The sequence below is a fragment of the Symsagittifera roscoffensis genome, chromosome 9, assembly GCF_963678635.1.
Source record: "Symsagittifera roscoffensis chromosome 9, txSymRosc1.1, whole genome shotgun sequence".
NCBI lineage: Eukaryota > Metazoa > Xenacoelomorpha > Acoela > Convolutidae > Symsagittifera > Symsagittifera roscoffensis.
Window position 1 is genome coordinate 42,761,957 of NC_087070.1, and position 23,510 is coordinate 42,785,466.

General features: G+C 33.9%; 1 protein-coding gene across 1 annotated transcript; it reads right to left on the bottom strand.

Moving 5' to 3' along the window:
• Positions 1 to 1,849: 1,849 nt before the first annotated feature.
• LOC134854538 (uncharacterized) lies at positions 1,850 to 22,789 on the bottom strand. The gene is made up of 9 exons (XM_063870834.1): positions 22,635 to 22,789; positions 21,731 to 21,900; positions 20,645 to 20,731; positions 17,580 to 17,731; positions 13,523 to 13,636; positions 6,765 to 6,968; positions 5,627 to 6,361; positions 2,686 to 3,624; positions 1,850 to 2,227 (listed from the first exon to the last, which is right to left on the bottom strand). Exons 1-9 carry the CDS (start codon positions 22,771 to 22,773, stop codon positions 1,963 to 1,965), a joined length of 2,805 nt encoding a protein of 934 aa, XP_063726904.1. The 5' UTR covers positions 22,774 to 22,789; the 3' UTR covers positions 1,850 to 1,962.
• Between the last annotated feature and the right edge of the window lie 721 nt (positions 22,790 to 23,510).

The following is a 23,510-nucleotide window of genomic DNA, read 5'->3' on the forward strand; positions in this document are numbered from 1 at the left end:
GTTGTAAAACATTTTTTATTGACAAATTGCCAACCTTCTCTAATAGGACAACTCAAAACAAAAGGCAAATAGCAGAAATTGAAAACTAGCGAATGCTCTTCGAAATCAGCGATAAACCTTCATAAAAGTGTTGCCTATTTTATCGAGTTGTTTTTGCTGCGAGCTATTTCGGTACACTAGTTTTCAAAGCACAAGCTATAACTATTCCGAGTTTTGTTTGTGAAATCCGAAGTAGTTGACAATTTTTTGCATCGCATCTCGTCTTTTTGTATTGGATAATTTTTTTAGGATCGCTCAAACCTGGAAAGAAACTAATCATCTTTTTCCCATTAAGAAAGTGTTTTTTTTTTACTTCCCACCAAGAAAGTTTTTTATGGGGATTTTTGAATGTGACTTCCGAAGGAAGGCTTAAGCTGTCCACAAAACCACCGAGGGGGTGTTTTAGCTGAAGTTTCTTCTCGATTCCTGATGAAAAAAATCGACCTTTCTACCACAGACACGAAAATTTTCATCCACAGATTCAAGAGCTTTCAGGTAATTGCGGTTCAGTATTGCTGTGGTCTCTAAGCATGGAGTTTTGACCGGTCTAAAAAAGAACTGTCTATTTCACTCCAATATTAAACTTTTGAGCAAAAATGTGCAGCGCTCTCGGTTTATTTACCTAGTAAGTTTCCAATTTCTCAAAACCAAAAATCAGATGAGGGCTAAATATTCTCAAGGGGTGCAAAAGTTCGGAGAAAAAACATGAGTACGGCCTGATATATGAATACATTTGAGATCAAGGTCATTCGTCCTTCCGTTTATAATTCGAGAATCGGTTATTCACAACCTTTAATTTCTGGGTTAATTAAAACTTAAGAGCCACGAAAACTATTTTGAGATAAGAAATCTTGAAATACGAAAACTATCTTTTGAAATGGTACTATTTAAGAGATTTGGTTTACAGCGAAACAAAATATACAGTACATTCTTTACAAGAAATATATAACAATGCTCTGAATCAATCAAGGTTTGAATTTGAAGCTGAATCACACATTATAACTGATCTGTGATTTTGACTATTGTAACTTTTATTAGTTAGAATAATTTATTTCGTTGAAGTGGAATTTTAATAATTTTTGAAGGCTTGGAGCAGTTTGATTGAAACTGAAAAATAGCTGGTTAGTTCTGGTTTTTAAAAACTTGTGTTAACGTAAAAAACTTGACGAAAAATCATAGTTTTAGATTTTTTCCTAAACACTGAGTATTTGTACTTTTAATTGAAGTTGGAGAATTTTTTACCAAGCAGTTTGAGATATTTTAAGCAATTGTATAGGATCAGGGGCAGGGCAGATTTTCTGCAAAGAAGGTAAAAAAATTGTCGAAATTTTTTTAGGTACCAAAGATATTATTTTTGGAGCAAAAACATTCCCTCTGAATTTCTCACAAAAGTATCCCCCCTAAATTCTCTCCAGTTCAAGATGAAAAATTATCGTCTGTTTGTCACATAATCAAAACAGGGTCTTTAACTTGGCAAAATCACGCAGGTATTTATCAATATTTTCTTAGTTTTGCAACGCGAATATTTTTAAGATGAAGCACCTTCGTCAGCCTAAAAGAAACAGCAACACAAAATCATTCAGCAATGTAGTAATTTCACAACCAAGCATGCCCAGAAAACATATCTTCTGATAAAGAGTTTTTCAGTCTAAGAAATAAACTTACATATAAAAATTTCAAAGATAGGAACAAGGCTTATTTTTTACTTCCTACGAATAGTTTAATCAATCGTTTCTATACGATAGGTGTAATTTCTATAAATATTTTTGAGAAAAAAAATTGGTGATTAATTTTCGATAGGAAAATAGGCAAGATCTTTTTCAGAAGAGACAAACACATCAAAATAGTAACAAACGAAATCTGTCCGAAAAGCTGATATAAACATAAAAATGAAAACAAATTTGTTGGAAAATTGCAATAAATTTAAAGCAGCTCGGGAGAATTATCACCCACGTTTTTTCTACTACACTCAACTGAAGTTGTTTTGGAGAGTGGTTTTTGAGTTAAATTCACAGCACCGATTCCTCCGAGCAGGTTGCGAACTGGGCCTCCGAAACCCCCGACTCCACTGCCTCGGTTTTCTGGAGTGCCACCCGAACTGCATTTGTTGTCGACTTTAGTCGTAGCTGTGCGGAATCTTGATTTCAGAGAGGTAAGGGGTGTCTTCGTAGATTGCGAAGTTGTATGTCTAAATAACAATTACAAGAGATTACTTTCTCTAAGTGTTCTCAAAAAGTGATGTCAAAGAAAGATTTCTTCGAATGATACCTAAAAAACAGAAGTGAAATATTAAAATGAACAAAGTATTGCATAATGAACAAATTGTGACAGGTCAAGGTTGGAATGTTGTTCCGACCATTGAACATGGGAAAGATCTTTGCATTCGGGTGTGTTTTTTGTATTTTTTTTACTAGCTGCGAATGAAGTATGATGAAAGGCGTGTTCTTTTTTGCGCAACTTGGTATATCAAAGAACGCTCCTGTGGGTCAAGTACAGTATGTTAAAGCTTCTTTAGTTGTGAATCGGGTGATAACAAGATATTTAGAAAAAATTGTGAAAGTAAGATAGCAATTTTTGAATATTATTTAGCTGGAGCTAAAAAAAATCTTAAAAATGGGGCTGTTATATGCGAAACAAGCTACATACTTAGGGGATTCGGAGGTAGACGTTTTCTTTTTGCAAGTGGGACCACCCTGTATTAAATTTGAGGTCGTTTTTGGTCTCACGGCTCCGCCTCCCACTCCAGACCAGGATATGTTAGTGCCGCCTTTTTCGCTGCTGCTGTCAATCATTAGATCATCCCCCCGTTCAGATGATGTAATAAATGTTTCTGATGACCACACTACTTTATCCGATTTTTTCGAGCCGCCGTCGTTGGGCAAAAGAGGGATTTTGTCATTGTTAGGACTATGCGACAAGGAGGTGTTGGCTTTCAAAGTCATTGTGCGATCTTCATCAACCAAGTCGGTCTGCTTTGCTGTAGAAACGACATCCATTGTACGACTGCGCTGTCTTGGATCCGAATCTGACTCCTCCGAAATAAGACGACTCGTTGGTTTCGGCGAGGCGCCCGCACTGGTTGAGGCATCGGCAAAAAGTCTTTTGGCGTTCGACGTATGTTGTATTGGATCCAGTTGCTTGCTCCTGGACGATGGAAGGGAATCGAAGGACGATACGGCCTCGGAGGATAAAGAGACGATTCCCATACTGGCTAAAGAGTGATCGCCTCGTTGCGCGGCTAGAATCTCTCTAGAACTTTCTGGAATGATTCTTTGCGTCATGCGACCTGGCGACATTGTACTGAGGTTAGAAGATGATTTTGTCTGTGAGGTCATTCTGATTTGCGTGGCGGAAGATGACTTGGTCGGAGCACCAGTGAAGATTTCGTCTGTCAGGCCGTCGAGGGACGACATGCACTCGTCGGGTTGTCGCGGCGACCCACCTCGACCGAAAACATCGCCCCGAAAGCTGGCCGCACTCGTTACGGGCTCGGCCGCGGGATCCTCGTGCGAATCGTAAAGAGCCGAGTAAAGGGCAGCGTTACCTGCTTTGGAGCGGGATGAAAATGTGAGGAATTTGAAATAACTGAAATAACAAAAGATATTAGATGTAATTAGCAGAATTTTAGGTTTTTGACACATGCCTGCGTTGACAAAAAAAGCTTATCATACAATTTCATACTACGACAAAAATTTTGGGTTTACAATTTCACACATTTTCATTTAAAAAAATGCATGAAAAGAATAAGAAGGTTTTTTTTCCATACAATGATACCTTATGACAAGGGTCTTTTTTCACACTCTGGAAATAAATAAAGAGCTTTTTGCCCAATTTTATCCACAAAATTGCATTGCTTTTTGAGCATTTTTTCACACTATGCAAATGTATGATGAGCGTTTTTCCATCAATAATGGAAACACTGAAAAAAATTACACAGAATAATTTAACAAAAATTACACAGAATTTAAATTCTGTAAAACTACACAGAATTTAACAGAATTGAAACATTACTTTTTGTATATGGCTAAAAAACTTCGACTTTGAAAGATTCAGTGGTTAATAAAGTGTCTTGTGTTGATAAAATACACTTAAATAGATACTTCGATATAACTTAACATTTGGGTGTTCTTAAAAAACTTTAGAAAAACAAACTGTGTTCAAACAAAAAACACTTGTATGTAAAAACTTTGCCTGCACTATCAAGCAGTTTTTTTCAGGGATTCGACCCCCTACCGACCCAAAGGGTCCCCCCTTTGAACTATTTTGAGATATCCAATTTTGGATGACGGACCCTAAATATCTTCTAAAGGCGCCTTGGGCTGTTTTTTTCAAAATTTTGCCAGTGGCGCGGAAATTTTGGGCCAAAACAGGGACTTTTACTTTTTAGTGCTTTGGAGAGGAGCTCTCGAAAAACCAATTTGGTCGACCTAGAAAAAAAAGGTCGTCGACAAAATTTCGAACATTTTTGAAAATCCCCCCCCCCTCGAGAAAATCCTTGATTCGCCCCTGGCTATACGCCATAATTGAACTTCCGACATGGAGACCAGGAATCTCACGTTTCTCACCTGCTCCATATGCTTGCAATCTTCCTAACTCTAGCGACCAATAAAGCAGTAACGTATGCTCTCAAATTGCCTTTGATTGAAAATAAATCAAAAGTTCATAACAATGATTTCGCTTAGAAAAAAGTTGCTTCATAGTGTTATACTGCACATTGCTTGTGGAAAAAACGGAAAACGGATAATTTTTTCTGCATTGATTTCTCAAAAACATAAACTTCTTTTTCTCCGCCTCCTAAAAATTTTTCGGTCTCAAAAATTATAAAAAATAACAACAAAAAATTTTTCATTCCTTTTTTTTAGTATCCAGCACTTTTTTAACAATATTTTATACAAGCAAATGTATCGAATTGATTTGTTGATTATAATAGTCCTACCCGCTATTTAATTGACAAAATAATTTTAAAAAAATTGAGAGAAGCTCCAACTGCCTTTTTTACCACCCCCACTTCCGAAAGACATATATAAGGTTGTGGGGTCTGTTGTACCAAACGGCTAAAAAGAAGAACTAAATCACAAAAAGCTAATTTGCAAAGATATTTTCATTTTGCTAGCATTATTTGAATAAATATTGAATCTTCAAAAAGAAATTGAAATGATTATACTAATGTTTGGATCAATGACGAAACTAAATACGAACAGCAAGAATTGTGAACCAACTTACTTAATGACATTTTTGAGATTCATTCGTTTTACAAAAAAAACGGTCAACTTTTTCATCTGCTTCAAATGTCAATTGAAGTACCTGACTATGTGTCTTGAATTTGATTAGCTAATTTTAACATACCAGTTTCAACCACATAAGTTACAGTTCATTTTGTATAAATAATGATTTTGGACCGTTTAGGGCATAAGACCCATATTGCGTATAAAGACCAAATAAAATGCGCAACTGAATTATGGTTCTTCCTAAGGATGTCAAATTTCAAATCAATCAGAAGTTTTGAATAACATAAACCACAGGTGCGAGAAATGGTAAAGCAGCCCCCCCCCCCCCCGCTTCAACGTTTGCAGTCGAATGTACTTACTTTTGCACCTTCTGTAGATCACTAGGCTTGTCAGACAGTCGTGGGTCGTTGACTAACTTCCGGTAGACATCGCTCTTGAGGAACCGCTGGTATGGATCCGAACTCATAAGTAGCACGATTTCATCCAGAGCCCGATCGAACACATGTCTTTTTCCCAGGTGTGAGTAATCTCCGGAGCGATCAGCCTCAGTCCAACTCAAACTTCCCACTGAGCTTCGACAGAAACTTCCGGAGCTTAGAACAGTTGCTCTTCCTGCTGAAGGCAAAACAAAGGGATTCTCTCGGATTTGCGAATCCAAAGACACGAGACGACCATCCTCGCCACCTACTGCACCGGTTGTTTCGCCATAAGAGAAACTGGAAACATTCGAGTTGCCAGATTTTGTTCCAGGTAAATTTGGCGATGCAAGACTCGAGGAATCCCGAAGCCGAACTTCGGAACTCGAGTCGCGGAGATTAAGATCAAAGCAGCTCGACTGACTAATTACACCTGGTTTAGTTCCAGGCGCAGCAGGAGTATTTGAAGCTTCGGGGGTCGAAGTGATGTTAGCTGACGTTCCAAATGGCTTTTCCAGAGTAGACTCTGTGGGTGGAAAGACCATGGAGCCAAACTCAGAACTCTGTTGTTGTTTCATTTTCTGCGAGTGGTAAAACGATATCATGTATTGCTTGATGTCTTCTTTGATTCGGTTGTCGATGTTAATTTGAAGTTCGCCGTCTTCTTTTATGAAAGTTCTGAAACCAGAAACAATAAATTAGACATTACGGTCAAGTGAAAACTTTGAAGAACTTGAACACAAATGGGCAATTTAAATTTGTTTTGTTTAATTACAAGCGTAAAACAAAATGCCAGGACAATACGCAATGCACCTGTAAGTATGCGACCCCCTTCGAGAAAACTCTAGATACGCCCTTGTTCTAAAGCACTTTTTCCGGACCCAGGATATTTGAAGTTTTAAGCGCATTTATTTGTTCGTGAAAGGGTTTAAATCTACATAACTTGAACCTTAACTGCGATTCGCTGAGGATCTATGAAAAGGTATGCAGCCTGTTTGGACGATTTCGAAGTGAACACCTTACTGCTATGCTAAGAGTGCAGATCCTTTGCAGAACCTTTGAAAATTTATCTTAGACTCACTCGTAGATCTGTTTTAGTTTGGCGTCCACTTCACTTTGCTTGCATCTCCACAGCTCCTCGCAGGCTAGTTTGAACTTGAGATTCTCGGCACTGAACTCTGCCTCCAGGAACTTCATAAACTCCCTCTGTCCCGTGGGGTCTTTTAACAATTCCCCCAGTCCCAGGGCCCATCGCCTCACACGTTTCGGGAGGGGGTGCTTCACACTGAAACAAATAACAGAGAATAAACCCGGGTTGACCAAAACTTTTTGTCATACAATTTCCATATTTGAAAAACATCTTGCCATACAGTTCCATACGTACAGAAAATTGTATGAAATCTCTATGATAAGCATTTTTCTATATATGAAAATTATATGTCAAGTATTTTTTCATAAACCAAAAAGTTGATTTTTTTTGTAAATTTAATTTCTGCAAAATTTTGGGTTTGTTCGTAACCGAACGCAAATGACAGAGGAATTGGTTCACTGAAAGCACCAAAAGTTGGAGGGTTTTGCATTTATAATGTATAGAAAACTACCAGAATGGTCATACAGCTGTCTTTCACAAATCATATATTTGAAGTAACGAACTTTTAAACTTCGGCAAATTTTTTCAACAATGATTAAGAATTGAATTTTAAAAATATCAGACCTTGATCAGGGAAATACATAAACATGCCATGAAAAGCAAATGAGAATTTTCAGCGTTTTTTAGAAAAAATTGTTCTGCAAAAAGGAAAAAATCCATCTTTAGTGCATCCAGGACTACTTTTTGGATGCAAAAAAAATTGTTGCTGGAAAACGTTTGATTGAGTACAAAATTCGATCTGGGGTTGAAAAAAACTCTGGGGCAATTTCAAAATTACTTCAAAAAATGCTAATCATACAATTTCCATATATGGGAGTTGTATGATAGGCATTTTTTTCAAAAAACAAAAACCTAGTTTTTTTCATCCCAAGACTCTTTTATTGAAATCAAACGGCCGCTTAAATTAGCTTATCATTTTTTTCAACATTTTGCAGAAAAGCTAGCCAAAAAATCAGTATTTTAAAATTTATGTAAAATGATTAATTATCTGTTGTTGTTCCGGTTTTCAATAAAATCACGGATAATTTGTTTGCGTGATAATTATTTGTTCAGAAAATTTTTGATTTTTAAGCTTGCAGTTTTTGACGTTTTGTTTTCACGATCTGAAATATTATGATGCTCTCAAAACTAGAGAAGTGTTTTTACCCGCAATTTTTTGTCAGGTGAAGGAGTTTGAAGCTTGCCAGATTGGAATAACTAATTCGCGCAAAATTTCCAACTTTAATTTGTTTCGTAGCAGGGGCAACGAATAAATCTGGCTTCAAAAACATTTCAAATGAAAGACGACTTCTCGTATATCAGGGCAAAGCCCTCAATGTTCCGACTGTCTCTCAATTCACATCGAATAGTTTTTGGGAAAAGAAAAAATTAAAATTCTATAAATTTTGGACAATATAAAGTGTAAAATTTTGGGTCGTACGAAATTAAACGACCGATTAGCTAGTTGTAATTTAATTTGGAACAATTTGTGCGGATAATTCGCCACGCAAAAAATTTCGCCTTACACTTTAAGCATTATGAATAAGTTCTTCAAAGCGAGCATATTTTTGTTCAGAGCATGCTCAATTTGGCTATTTCAAGCCCTCTGAACTTAACAAAAAAATCTGAGGTAATATATTTTTTTTAACTCAGAAAGTCGGTATCTTCAACGGGGTATAAAAATTTTTTGTTGAAAGCTATCATTTTGATCGTCGAAAATTTACTGAATAAAAAAAACACAAAACCTCATCGTTAGTGTCAAAAAGATTATAACGCTTTTTGAATATTCAATGTTTTAATTTTTTTTTGATGAAAGTGCTTCATTTTCGATGCGGACATTGTAATACCAATTTCTCCGCGACAGTCATAATTGTATCTTATTAGAAAAAATGTCTACGACTGTTTCTTTGCAATTGTTTTTTTAATTGTTCCGACTTCGATGAAAAAGATATATATGCTTCGGGTGGTTTGTTTGTTTGTTTCAAACCGTTTTCCAAACGATTTTTTATTGAGTGCAGACATCAATAACACAATCTTTGTGGTACCAGCTGGACGGTGCGCACTATTTTACTAGCTTAACTCGAAGTCTATCTTACATGAATGAAGAAAGCTCTTTAATGCTGAAAGTTTAACGCAAATTATTTATTTGTGGCGGCGAGTTATCCCGCGCTACACAATCTTTCTAAGTTGAATTTAGCCAAACTCATCGGTCGTTTTAATTTCGTATACGACTCAAATTTTAACACTTAATGCTTTGATATTATCAGCTCAAAACTCATAGTGTAAATATATTTCTTATACCTAAAATTTTTCGAGACCAGTTAAAGAGCAGTCGGAAAATTCAGTGCTTTGACCTGATCATTGCGAGGCCAAACTGTGCTCTGGATAGGTGCACAATTTTGTGTCTGTATATTCCTGGATTCCAGAGACAAGTCTTTAAACGTGTTAAAGACGACTAGTTTTGTTTTTCTGAAACTTTTATTATTTAGTCATTGAAAACAGAATGTTTGCAATAAAATAGAGATAAAACCTGAAAAAACTGAGAATTTTAAGAGACATAGATACAGTTATCACCAAGTCTTTAATTAGCGGTATACAAACATGTTGGGTTTTGTTCAGCAAGTATAATTTCTTCTGGGTTCTGTTGAAAGCATGACATTAGAACATAGTACAGACAACTTTGTGGAAAAAATCCTTTTTTAAACAAATTACAATTAGTAATTTTTCCAAATTTAGGCTAGAATTAAAGCTTTGATATTAATCGAAAGTTGTCATGACTTATCTGCAAGAAATTGATAAGAAGAGCTTAAAAATAGTTCAAATTTTTCAACTGCAATGATTCCCTGATAGACTTTTTTGTTGCAAATTAATCTCATTTGATGAAAAAATAACAACGGATACTTGATAAACTTTCTTCTAATCAATCGTCGAAATAAATAGATTAAGACCAGTGTTTCTCATTTTGAGCTCATTTCAGTTAATACGATTTTTAAACAGCTACATTCGTCGGAATAGAAACAAATTAGTCTATTTAGCAACTTTTCATACCAATTTTTTAACAGAGAGTTTGTTGTGAATAATGTTGGTTTCCGAATCATAATCATGAAACAAAGAAAAAATAGTTCTTCAATCAATCCTGGAAGAGCCCTTTGTGGTGTACCTTATAATGTCTTAAAAACCCTTCCTTGGGTCGTAATTTCCTTTTATTTCGTGAAAGGTCCAAAACAGTATGTGTAGTCATTTTTCAAATTTTACTTGCATCGCCGATGAACTTATAGATTCAATTAATTCAATTTTTCAATTCGTCCTTTGCAGCATTTCATTTGCTTCATGAGACATAAGCAAACCGCACTAAGAACTACAACAAGACTGCTCGTATCAAGGTCATATCCTGAACGTTTTGACTGCTGATGAATTAGGGTTGGCTTGAAGAGTTTTTCAACTTGATGTTGATATAAAAAGTTCTGTAAGTAATGGTTAATTAAAAATTCCAAATTTGTCTAGAGAACAAAACATCCCCCAGCACAAATGTTTTGTCACATTCTTCGAACAGATAGAAGCAAAAATTTTTGTCAGAGCAACCTGATTTGAAGCTGCAACTTCTATAATATCAGAGTTTTTAAATTAAAATCAGATTGAAAAGTGAGTTAATTTTTCCTTCTTCATGACAAGAAGGTTATCAATTTTTACTTAAAAATTCCCTATTGCATATTTGATTTAAATTTTTTAGTCAGAAATTCTATAAAACTCAATAAATTCTGTAAAAAAAATTCATATGTTAAAAAATTGCCATTCAAAGGATCAAAGATCGATTTAGGAGATAATCATCAGCAACTTGTACAGAACAGCTCACCCGATGATCTTACACTAAAGGTGCTAAGGTATCATCGAATTTTCGAAGAACTTTTCTCTGGTTTTGGCGAAAAGTCGGTGTATCGCCAAAAAAAAGAAAAACTTTCTAGTAAAAAAAAGCTTATCATACACCTTCAATAGATAAAAATTTCATGAATACCAATTTTGTGACGATGAAAACAAAAACTTGAACAAATCAGGTCAATTCCTATGCCTTGTAAAGGGAAGATCGTTCAACCTTTGATGACTCTAGGTTTGAGTAAATCAAGGTCTGTGTCCCGTGTGTTCGGTTTCGAACAGAACCGAAAAAATTCAAGAAACTATTTTTGAAAAAATAATCATTACGAGGCCAAACTTTGTACTTTGTGAATTGTAAGTGGTATTCGTATCAAGGACGTTCTTTTTGATACTTAGTTTTCTTTTATCTTTCCGACAAAATTTTACCATGTTTAAAGACATGTCTCTGGATTCGAGATACATAAATATACTAAATTGTGCGTTTATCCAGTGCACAGTTTATTCTCGTAATGATAAAATGTTTGGAAATTTTATGGAAAGAATTGTTGTCATGCAATTTCCTCATATAATAAATTACTTTTACTATCATCACAGTCATATCTCACGGAGCCCATTTTGATAGAAAAATATTCAGCGGCCTATATAGCAAAAACTCAAAGTGCTTTTCCTTAAAAAAAGAAAAAGTAGTTAATTTTGGAACCAATTACAATCAATAAGCTATTTCAACGCTATAAAATTACGTAATTTCCCACAATTATCAAAAATTTTGAATGCAACAAAAAAATTTATTTTTATTTTTAAAAATCTTTGAACGAAACTTTTGCCAATCAACGCCCTTTAAATTGCAAAACTGATTGAATTTTGTGCGTATATTTTCAAAATAATGAAATGCTCGCTCAAGTTTTTTTGAAAACCGTTTGTTGTAGGACTCCAAAACGATAAATTTCTGCTGAACTAGCAATTTACTGCTATTCGAGTAGATGAAAAACAAATTTTGTCCAAAGAACGTAACATGGCTGTCTTGCTTTTTTGTCAATATTGAACCTCGTGTTTTTTTCCGCTATTCAGCGATATGGCTAGGACTTGATTGGTTGATAGTTGCAACAATCAGTTTTGTGAATATTTTCGGACAGGACACTATTTGGTCACTATAATTTCGGGAAACTAGAACTACGTTGTGAAATACTTCATGGCCAAAAACCGACTGATAAAAGCAACCAAAGCTCGGAACTCAACAATTTGAGCGAGCAGTAAGAGATTTAAAGCAATATTGATACTTTATGTAGATCATTTTAGCATTTTTTACTCAATCAAAAATTACGCTCAAACTACCAAGTTAAATGATGAGAAATTTATAACACAAAAATTATTTTGCACAGTCCAACAAAGTTTCAGAAGGATATTTTGAAAAAAAATTTTTTGAAATTTTTACCCTTCTATAACTCTGTTGGGCTGTGTAAGAAGTTTCTTTTGTTATAAGTCTCATCAATTACCTTGTTAGTTTCAGCATAATTCTTGATTGAATAAAAAAGTCAAATAATTGAGGGGTAAAAATTTGATTCAGAGTTTTGGGGAAAAATAAGCATATTAGTTGTAGTTAAAGTCTAAGCAACTTTTGTTATATTAACTTATGTCTAATCTGAACACAATTTGAGAAAAAATGGGTGAGAAATTTCAATTTTTGTTCGTTTTGTTCGGATAATTTAATTCAGCACTTTTAAAATTTTTGAACTGTAGATAAGCAACACCTATACATTCCATCGAGAAAATACGTGAACAAATCGAGACACGCAGTGTCAAGGTGTGAACAAATTTCAAGATGCAATACAGTGTTGATCTAAATTAACAGGACAAAACGCGTTAAACTTGAATTTTAAAACGCATTTACCTCAAATTGGGTTGAGTTTAGGTGAAAATTTATGAAAACAAAACTTACTTAGAATGTTACCAAAATTAATATGATGTATCTTGTTTTGCGAAATTCGGTCCGAAACTTGACCCCAAAAATGGGTCATTTTGGCTATTCTTAGTTAATCAAAATTACGCCAAAAATACCCAGGCGATCACAGACATAATTATATCAAAGTGAGCCCCTTATGTAGCCCAACAAACTTTAAGTAGGGTATTTTCTCCAAAAAAATGCATATTCTTTAAACATTGTTTTTAAATAAAAAGTTGGTACTTTATATAGTAAAAATGACCTTTTTGTCTATCAAACACAAACAAATTAATTTATACAATGTTTTGGAGATTATACCCTTCTTAAAGTTTGTTGGGCTACGTAAGGGGCTCACTTTGATATAATTATGTCTGTGATCGACTGGGTATTTTTGGCGTAATTTTTGATTAACTAAGAATAGCCAAAATGACCCATTTTTGGGGTAAAATTTCGGACCCGAATTTCGCAAAACAAATTACACCATATTGATTCTGCTAATTTTCTAAGTAAGTTTTGTTTCCATAAGTTTTCACCTAAACTCAATCCACTTTGTGAAAAATGAGTTTTAAATTTCAAGTTTAACGCGTTTTGTCCGGTTAATTTAAATCAGCACTGTATAAGTTGTTGCTTATCTGGTTGAGAGACTCTGGTGCGAAAAAATTGAACAAAACGCTCTTTTTAAAAAACGTTTACGCTTACACGCAATTTCGCTTTCTTAGTTGTATAGGCTGATCGACTTAGGAAAAATATTGCACTGGAGTTTCAAATAACGCACTGACCACATTTTTCAAATATGGCACGGTAACACGTGAACATTTCTGTCAATTGGTTGAACATTTCTGTCATTTGAACATTGTGCCAAGAGAAAAGAGTGTTTTTTGTTGCTTTTCTAGGTACTTACTGTGGGGCGGATAAGTTGAAGTACGAGGGTTCTTCTGTGATCCAGGGGTTGAAGCAGTCCTCAGTGGCGAGGAAAGGATCGAAGTCTTGATATGCAAGCGTGTGGCTCATAAGGCTAAAAAAACAAAACTATTTTCAGTACCCTGCCTAGGAGGCAGAGGGTTGGGTTTAGTAGCGGGTTTAGGGGGGTGGGGCGGACGCTCTTTCCTCAGGAATTCGACCGCCTACTGAACCAAGGGCCCCCTTTGTACTATTTTGAAACATCCGTTTTGGCTGACTGACCTTCAAAGTTTTCGGAGGAGCTTTTGGCTCCAATTTTATTCTAATTTCGAAGGGAAGCGCGCGCCAAAAAAAAACGCAATTTTTTGAACAACATTTTCCAAAAATTGCCTAAAAACGCCTTATTTGGCCCTTTTTTTGAAAATTTTGCAATTTTTTTGAAAATCGCCCATTTTGAGACAATCCTAGATTCGGTTTACGACGCTCATTTTTGTCAGACAAATTCTAAAAATTTTCAAATTAAAGAAAATTTGGCAAAAAAAAAAAGGTTTTTATTTGGTTTTAGGCCCCTAAAACCTTATAAAAACATTTTTGTCTTTAGAAAAAAATGTTACGTGGAAAATTTTTTTAAAAAATGTTTGTTTTGAAAAAAACTTCAACCTCTCGACTAACTTGAAATGAATTTAACAACCAAAAAAATACATATTTGAGTCTAATTGGCTAATAACTCCATTTTAAGCCCCAGTCACACCCGCCTTAAATTCTTTGGGATCAGGATTCCACAACTACTAACTTATTATACTCAGATATTGACTGAATCCCACAACTCAAATGAGCACTTATTATTCGCAAGAAACCTACGCTTTGAGAACCTATTTCATCAATCTAACCTTTTCACTGAAACTCCGAATGCGATCTAGATACGCAAACCCCGATTAATTTAATTAAAGTTCAATATTGTTTGTCTCGTGACATTTAATTTACCAGAAATTCCAACAGACAGTGAAGCCTTTTTCGAATTCTTTATATTTCTTTCAAAGGACTTGGCTTTGCAAATGCAAGAAGAAACCACTTAATAAAAAATGAAAAGAACGAAAATTAAATGAGCAGAAACCTGCAAAAAAACAAATGAGGCGCCGAGTCAAGTTCAATGTACTTAAGAAGTTTATCTTTTGTTAAAGCGTCATCATTTCCAATATTACTTGAATTCGATCTCGCGAAATCCAACAATATAATTGATTAGTCTATAATTATACGGCAATTAACAGGCGAAGCAAAATTAATGACTTTTGTTTGAAAAATCAACTTCAATATAAAATTTCTTTAATTTGTCTACTGCAATTGTCCCGGACTACAAAATTGGGCTCTTTTCTAATCCCCTTTTGTTTTTTTTTGAAATTCATTTTGTGAAAGCACATGAGCAATGACTTTTGATGTGATTAACTGCAAAAAACTGTCAGTGTGAAAAGGTCAACAATTTTCTTATAACATTTTTGACATGCAAATTGACTTGAACAATATATACGACTCAAACTTTGTTGCTTAATTTTCTTAACTCAAAAATCAAATTTTGTGAGACTTCCATTTGGAAAAATCTTGGAGACCAATTAAAGTACTGTCGGAACATTTAGAGCTTTGTCTTGATTTACAAGCAGTCTTGTTTCAAAAAATTTAAAAAATACTTGATTTTAAAAAAAATATTATCACCATAATTTGAACGTAAAGTGAAACAAGACTGCTCGTATCTCGTATCGGGACGAAGCCCTGCATGTCCTGACTGCCTTTTTAAGGTCTATGGAACAGCAATAACATGAAAAATTAAATGTAAGTAAATAATATGATTTTTTTGAAAATTGATTTTTTTTGTTAAAAATATCCCCCCACACACCATATAAAGAACAAATTCATAGATTTCGCTCCTAGTAACAAGTCAATTTCGGCAAATAAGCTTGCTTCAACCAATTTGGAATGATTTCTAAGATGGATTAAGTCTCCGCTTACACGTTATTAGCGCGAAATAAATCGCGCGTTAATTGTCTCAATTGGCCAAAATGGCAATCTTTAAGCCCCCTAACTTTACAAAAAATGATCACAGGTGAAATATACTTTTCAAATTTAAGCTCACAAAAGCAATACCTTTTGTTTGATATAAAAAGTTCCGCCAAAAATGCCTAGTTAAAAAGTCGAAATTTGTCTGAAGAAAAAAAATAAGCACCCCGAACACAAATATTCTGTTTATTTCGTTACAAAAGTCGCAACAAAATTGAAGTTTCCGTTCTGTCCTCGGTAATTTTATTGGAAAAAACAATGGAAAAAACTTCCTAAAAAAATTTGATTTTTACGTTTGCTACAAACTGTATAAGAGGTTATAACAACACACACGAGTGTGTTGAAGCCCGGGCGCTTAAGTTTTTTTTTAATGAACAAATAAATATGTTATCTACCCAGGTTGACCACCCTACAAAAATGGACTTATCTTAGAACCTCTTATAAGGTTTATAGGAAATTTTCACTATCTTACAACTTTCTCCTAAAAAAAAATTGCTAAGACAGTGTTTCTCAAAAATAAAAAATCTCCAGAAACATGAGCTTCTACATCCTCAAATCAGATTAAAATCAATTGGTTTTTTTCTAATGAATGCATGTGAAAATTTTTATATACGTGTTATAATGTATGCACTTTGAACAAAAAAAAATCTCAAACAAAAAATAGAATTTTTTCAATCAATCTCCTGATCAAGCGTAATTGGCGGTTTAAACTTATTTTGGACATAAGTTTCCGAATCATGTCAAATAGTTTCAAACGTTTTGTCCGTGGAGTTCAGGTAAAAACGATTTCTGGAAATCTGCAAATAAATAACTCAGTAACCTTTTTGAGTTTTTTGGTTAACTCATGCAGCAAAACAATCCTTTTGGCTTCCGAGTTTTCGTTATTGCACTCTGCGTCACTGCATTTTATTTTAACATCACAATATTCAAAACGCTTTGACGGACAAAAAAGAATTTTTTGTTTTCTAGCAATATCAAAAATCACAAAAAACTCCAAATTCTAGCTTTATCATGCTTCCGCTGATATTATGCTTTTAATTTAAATTTAGGAAAGAAGTTTAAATGCTCGAAAAACGTTGAATTAAGTTGCAAAAAAGTTTAGTAATACTTCACACCAAAATTTGTATTATTCGGACTTTACCTTTTTTTCAAGATTCTTCTAGGCGTGAAAAAATTATCGCGTTACAACCTGAAACAAACTTACGCCAGTATTTGGACAATTTTTTTATGCTACTTGGAAATTAAGTAATTTATTTGAGTATATTAAGCAATTCTTGATATAACGCAATAGCAGAACAATATCACGACGCAATAGCTTGATATCACACAACAGCAGAACATTCATAGCAAAAAGCAGAACAGAACTTTAGCTAAAATTGGAGAAAAAATTGTGCTTTTTTAATTGTTTTATAGCTCGCTCTATTTTTTATCATTTGATTAACTTACTTAACCAATAAGGGTTTTTGACCAATGTATCTCTTTTTGATTTCTCTTTTTGTATGGTGTTTTTCGTGCGAGTTCGACAACCTTCGTTTATTTTTCACTTCAAAAACAAATAATTGTTTTTATCAATTACTATGAAAGCAATTAATATTGAACAGGCCAATCGATTTGTTTTATGAAAAACCCTAAGAAACCGTTTTTTTATTATGTTTTTTTTTGTGCAACAGTTAAAATGGTCGGCCTTGTGTAATGGTTTTTTTTACCATGGGTTTTAAGCAATGTTTTTTGTGCAATAGTTATTGTGCAATGGCGGCATTTTGCAATTGTTTTTATGCAACGGTTTTTGTGCGATGGTTTTTGTGCAATGGTTTTTGTTGTGCATTGGGTTTTGCAAGGTTTTTGTGCAATAGTTATTGTGCAATGGCGGCATTTTTGCAATTGTTTTTGTGCAATGGTTTTTGTGCGATGATTTTTGTGCAATGGTTTTTGTTGTGCATTGGGTTTTTGCAAGGTTTTTGTGCAATAGTTTTTGTCAACTGTTTATGTTGTGTTTGGAGTTTGCTTACCACTTGGCACAAGTGGCTGGCGAGTAGCTCTTGGACTTGGCCACTCGGCTCAGCAGCAGGTCTCTCGTCTTCTGCAGTGCCTCCCGAGTGAGGGGTTTGGGCTCCTGGAAGAACTTCCGAGGTCCTCGCTCCAACATAGCTGATATGCCACTCTAGAATTATTCAGATAATACGTACATTCACCAAAATTTAATTGCTTAACTTGCTTAATTTTTGTAATAATGTATTTGTATGTATGAAGATTTTTTTTTTTCGTTCTTTCTTTCGTTCTTTATTTCTTTCTTTCTTTCTTTCTTTCTTTCTTTCGTTTTTTCTTTCTTTCTTTCTTTCTTTCTTTCTTTCTTTCTTTCTAGAAGAACTCACCCTTTATCTACAGACTCTGTTTTAATTTCAAATTTATATCCATCAATTACAAGAATTTAAGTCAGATTTTTTTGGCAAATGCACTTTGTTTCAAATTTATCCATCGTGTATTATATCATTCAAATTTTCATTTTGCTTGGAATTTAAGTCGAAGTGCTTTTAGGTTGTTTTGCTACCAAATTTAACTTGCCAAGTAACTTAGATAAAAGCAATCAATACAGAAAGCATTATCTAGCAGAGAACTTCAAAAATTAAACTTGAAAAGGCATTACAAATTTTCCAAAAAGCTAAATTGAAATTTTCTAAAAAGTAAATTAAAAAACTTATCAAACAGTAACATCACTTCGCTATAATCATTATCTTTTTAAAACACAAAATATTATTTTCATTTAAAATTCCGAATTGAAATCGATGTGCTGCCGTTTCGTTCACGTTGTGATGCCGTTCACGTTAGAAGAAACTATGTGACAGGTACGGATTTTTTCTCAAATTTGATTACCCGAAATAAAATCCGTAGCGAGTCAATATTAAAGCCCTATTGGCCGTGGTTTTGATTCCAAAACAAATCCGAAAAAAATCTGATTTGAGAAAAACTGCCCTGAAAATTTTCGGGTTTTCAGACTAAATTAAATAACTTGATCAAAAGTTGACCTCCTAATTATTTTCAACTACGATTTTACGTTACTTTGCTATTATGATCATTATTATAAATTTTGCTCAAAGTTATTATAAATTTTGCTCATTCTATAAACTTTTCATTTAATTCAATCCATCAATTTTTCTTTAAAAAGTTAGTAGAAAATTTGAGCAATCATTTAAAAAACTTGCTAAAACTTTGCAAATGTTTTTTTGTTCGTATTTCTTGATTTTCAAAATTCAATTAGTTGATTTTTTTTCTTCAACTTCATTTTTTTCCTTTTCTTCAGTCGAAAATGTCCGTGCTACTTACATAGTAACCTTCATAGTACTTACATAGTCTTCATTTTGTATATCAATTTCAATTGTTCAAAATTTTGTTTTTTAGACTCCTCCAACCGTCGGTAATTTCTAATTTTTTTTATCTTCAGGAACATTTATTTTTGAAATCTGCAACCGTGAAATTTTGAAATGTAGCAATTTTTTTTACCAAAAACTAATGGTTGTTTAGTTGATTTCTTTGATTTCTATGCGCTTAACTTGCCGATTTAAGTTGATTTATTCGTTTGCCTAAAATTGCTTTAAGACTGATAATCATCAGAAAATTTGTTTTAAAACCAAGAGTTTTGAAAAAATCTTTCTATTTCTTTTCAAAAAACCTTAAATAAATCTTCAAAAAAATGGCCGAATTTTTTTTTTAATATTGTTAAAATGCTTAAAGTAAATTGCCCATCTTATTCAAAGAATCTACAAAAATCTAAGAAAGATTTTCTTATTTTTTGTTTTTCCTCCAGTTTTTTTTTAATTTTCTTTAAAAAACTTGCTAAAACTTTGCAAATGTTTTTTTGTTCGTATTTCTTGATTTTCAAAATTCAATTAGTTGATTTTTTTTCTTCAACTTCATTTTTTTTCCTTTTCTTCAGTCGAAAATGTCCGTGCTACTTACATAGTAACCTTCATAGTACTTACATAGTCTTCATTTTGTATATCAATTTCAATTGTTCAAAATTTTGTTTTTTAGACTCCTCCAACCTTCAAAAAAAAAAGAAACTAAGTTCATAAAAATCAACAATGCTACATTTGATCTGTCGGATAATCCAGGTCCAGTCCTCTTTAAAAATTTGCAAAAATCTTGAAGGTTCCTGAATATTTATCAAATATAGCAAAACATTTTCAAGTTATTTCATGATTTTCTAAGGTCCCTAAACGTCTTCAAATAATGTTTTATTAATTTGTTTGCCTATAATTGCATTTAAAAAGATAATCATCAAGAAATTGTAAAACTTTTTTTACTTTAACAAAAATTATTTAGTCTGATGACTGTTCATTATACAATAATTTCATGGATTGTTGACTTGGCTGATTTCATTTGTTATTATTTGAATCCTACTACGTTTTTCGTTGCCAAAACAGCCATTGAATTGGCAACCGTCGGTAATTTCTAATTTTTTTTATCTTCAGGAACATTTATTTTTGAAATCTGCAACCGTGAAATTTTGAAATGTAGCAATTTTTTTTACCAAAAACTAATGGTTGTTTAGTTGATTTCTTTGATTTCTATGCGCTTAACTTGCCGATTTAAGTTGATTTATTCGTTTGCCTAAAATTGCTTTAAGACTGATAATCATCAGAAAATTTGTTTTAAAACCAAGAGTTTTGAAAAAATCTTTCTATTTCTTTTCAGAAAACCTTAAATAAATCTTCAAAAAAATGGCCGAATTTTTTTTTTTAATATTGTTAAAATGCTTAAAGTAAATTGCCCATCTTATTCAAAGAATCTACAAAAATCTAAGAAAGATTTTCTTAATTTTTGTTTTTCCTCCAGTTTTTTTTTAATTTTCTTAAAATTCTGATATCTTTTAAGATTCTTTGGCCAGAAATAGCCAAGGCAGTTAAAATTTTCTTCAAAATTTTGCCAAGGTTCTTCCAGATTTTTCAAATAGATCAAATATTCATTGGATGGGGTCTGTACTACTCGCACAGCAATCGGCTATTCATGTTTCTTGTCTGAAATATATGTGTGAAAATATATAGGTTCTGTTGTATGTCTGAAAAGATATACTTACGGGAGGCCTGTGTATGCGCCAGAATGCCCTCTCTTGGCTTTCGCTGATGACTTTGTCAATCTTCTTGCGCTGTTTTTGCATTCGGATCTAACACACACAAACACACAAAAAAAGATTCAAAATTAAGAACGATGATGGAAAAGCATCCCAAATCAAAGCATGAAATCATAAAAACTTGTCTACTTTTCGGCTAGCAGGATCTCTTTAACTAATTCTTCCCTTTTTACAAAAGGTGCGGAGCTTCGTTACTAGATACAAAATTCACATATGTCTAACTGTCGAATTAGTTCATTATAAGGGTGGCAATTTGGTTCTCTAGAATATATTTTTATAATGTAGAAATTCAGCTAAAACTTATCTGATTTATAGGTCACTCTAGAAAAATACATGAAACTGTGAGTTGAAGTTCCCAGACAAGTCGGTCTAAGAGAATATTCTCTATCATCAGTTTGGGAAAATGTCTCATGGCAGAAAATTTTAACCAATTGAAATCCTTAAAGCCTCGCAAGTCCTCTGATTGACCAAAAGTCGCCATCTTAGATTTTTTTTTAAATTTAAAAATGGGAAAATTTCGAGCAAATCTCGATAAAAATTGTAATATGGGAGATTTTTTGTAGGTGAGTGATCCCGGGTGTGATGTAGATTTAATTATCTTGTTTTGTTTCTGATTTTTTTTTTTCAGATTTTTCAGTTCTTTCTTGGCTTATTTAACTTTATATCACTCAGTTTTCTTCCTGTCATGAGATCGATTCCCACATCAGTATTTTTTCACCCAACACCCCCCCCCTCCCCCAACTTTTTTCCATGTCCTGCTGTCATGAAAACTGGCAAGTGGGGCAAGTTAATTAAGCAATTTCAACATTCTATCCTCATATATAACTGTGGTGGTTTTTTACAGTTCAGTTGATATTTCTTTCTACTTGGGGGGGGGGGGGGTTATATTAAATGAAAAGTTAAATGTTGGGTAGAAAAACTACCGATGTGGGAATCGATCTCATGACAGGAAGAAAACTGAGTGATATAAAGTCAAATAAGCCAAGAAAGAACTCAAAAATCCAAAGAGCAGCAGGATTGGTTTTAGTGTACCTGGTTTTCGGCGGTGATGATGATGAGTTCCCACTTGTGGGAGAGTGTCTGTCTGAGTTTGCAGTAGATGTCGTACTCGTAGGGTTCCAGGGCACACTTTCCGCCCCTCCCACTAGCACTGGCAGCCGCCCCACTCCCACAACTCTGCAGTAGCTTCACCAGGTACACAGCTACAGTTCCAACAAAAAAAGACTTATCAATTTTCATCCTGTTATTGTTCCGACCACTAAGAGTTTTCGGGTATTTTTATCGAACACACCACAATGCAAGTCAGGTCGGTTGAAGTCCTGTATTTTAAAGCATGTTAGACGCGATTTGAGTTGTAAAAAAAACCATTTACAAATTGTTTCGCCGTGTCGAAAAAATCTTTTTATGTATAGCGCCTTCTTGGGAATCAAATATTTGAAAAATGTCTACAGAAAAATTTTTGTGGTCGAAGCTACCTTTTTCTTTTTTTTTAAAGAAAATCTGGTACCACAAAAAACTATCTGAATTGATCAAGTGGTATATCATTTAAAGGCGTCTTATAGTCTCGATTGACAATTAAAAATTTCTTTCAGTGTCGAGAAAAACTGGTTTGAATTTTTAGCTTTTTAGGCTAATTTCAATGTGTTATAAAAGCATAAAAAACTTTATTAAGCTGAGGAAAACTAGCTTTTGAAGCTTAATTCAGCGTTTCCTTTGTAAACTTTTGCTCTAAAAGTCAATAAAAAGAAAAACAAAAACAAAAAAGGACAAAATCTTGAAAAAATACGGAATCGCGGCAAAAAAAATTGATAAGCTAAAACTATATTCAACCAATCAGATTCGAGCGTTATGATCCAATTTCAAGAGCATCAAAAAAAATCAGTTTCGTTCGGGCAGATTAAAACAGAAAAGAGTGGAAAAGTGTTTTGTTAGTTACCGTAGTCTGTGTTGTCGGGGGTGTTGTTGAAGGAGGGCCAGTAGAAAGGTGCCTGGAAGCGGTAAAGACATCCGTCGTCCTTGACCTGGTAGCTGCCACTGATGGGCACGGGGAAAAAGTAGCCCAAATGACACACCATGTTGGCAAAGTGCACTGCCTCTAAAACACACAAAAACAAATTCAGTACAAACATATAACACAGATTTATGATAAACAATTTTCTCAACATAAGACAGCACTCGAAACTGTGTCTCTGAATGCAATGAGAACTCTTTTTGATCCAACGTCCTTAATCTTAGACCTCATGATTTAACAAGTAATAAATAACAGGTTGGTAATTTTTTCTTATCTCTTTTCGAGTCAGTGAAATTGCACAAACAAAAATATATAAAAACGAAACAAAAACGTCATTTTAGCGCAAAATCAGCTGTAACAATCACCAGCGGATTTAGACCCCCTGCCGAACCATAGGGTCCCCCTTTGTACTATTTTGAGATATCCATATTTTAAGGGGGACCCTAAAAATTTTCTAAAGGCGCCTTTGGTGCGAATATTCACTAATTTTGAGGGGGGGAGCGCGCACCGAAAAAACGCTATTTTTTGGTCAAAATTTTCCAAAAAGTGTTTAAAACGCCTTTTTGGCCTGTCTTTTTAAAATTTTGCATGCGGCGCAGAAAATTTGGCCAAACCAGGGTCTTTTTATCACTCTGGGAGAGCTCGGAAACTCTATTTAGTCCACCTAAAAACGCTTTTTGGCCTTTTTTTTAAACTTCACCTGCGGCGCAGACATTTTGGTCACCATACGTATCTTTATAATGATTTGTGAGAGCTCGAAAATCAATTGGTGGCCTAAAAATAGTTTCGACAAAAATTATG

Bases quoted from the DNA above. Each gene is read 5' to 3' on its own strand.
- LOC134854538 (XM_063870834.1), bottom strand. From the start codon at position 22,773: ATGGTGTGTCATTTGGGCTACTTTTTCCCCGTGCCCATCAGTGGCAGC. The intron at 6,362-6,764 runs GTGAGTCTAAGA...TTCTGGTTTCAG, and splicing joins AAACTAAAACAGATCTACGA to AACTTTCATAAAAGAAGACG. The intron at 2,228-2,685 runs GTATGTAGCTTG...ATTGTTATTTAG, and splicing joins TCTACCTCCGAATCCCCTAA to ACATACAACTTCGCAATCTA.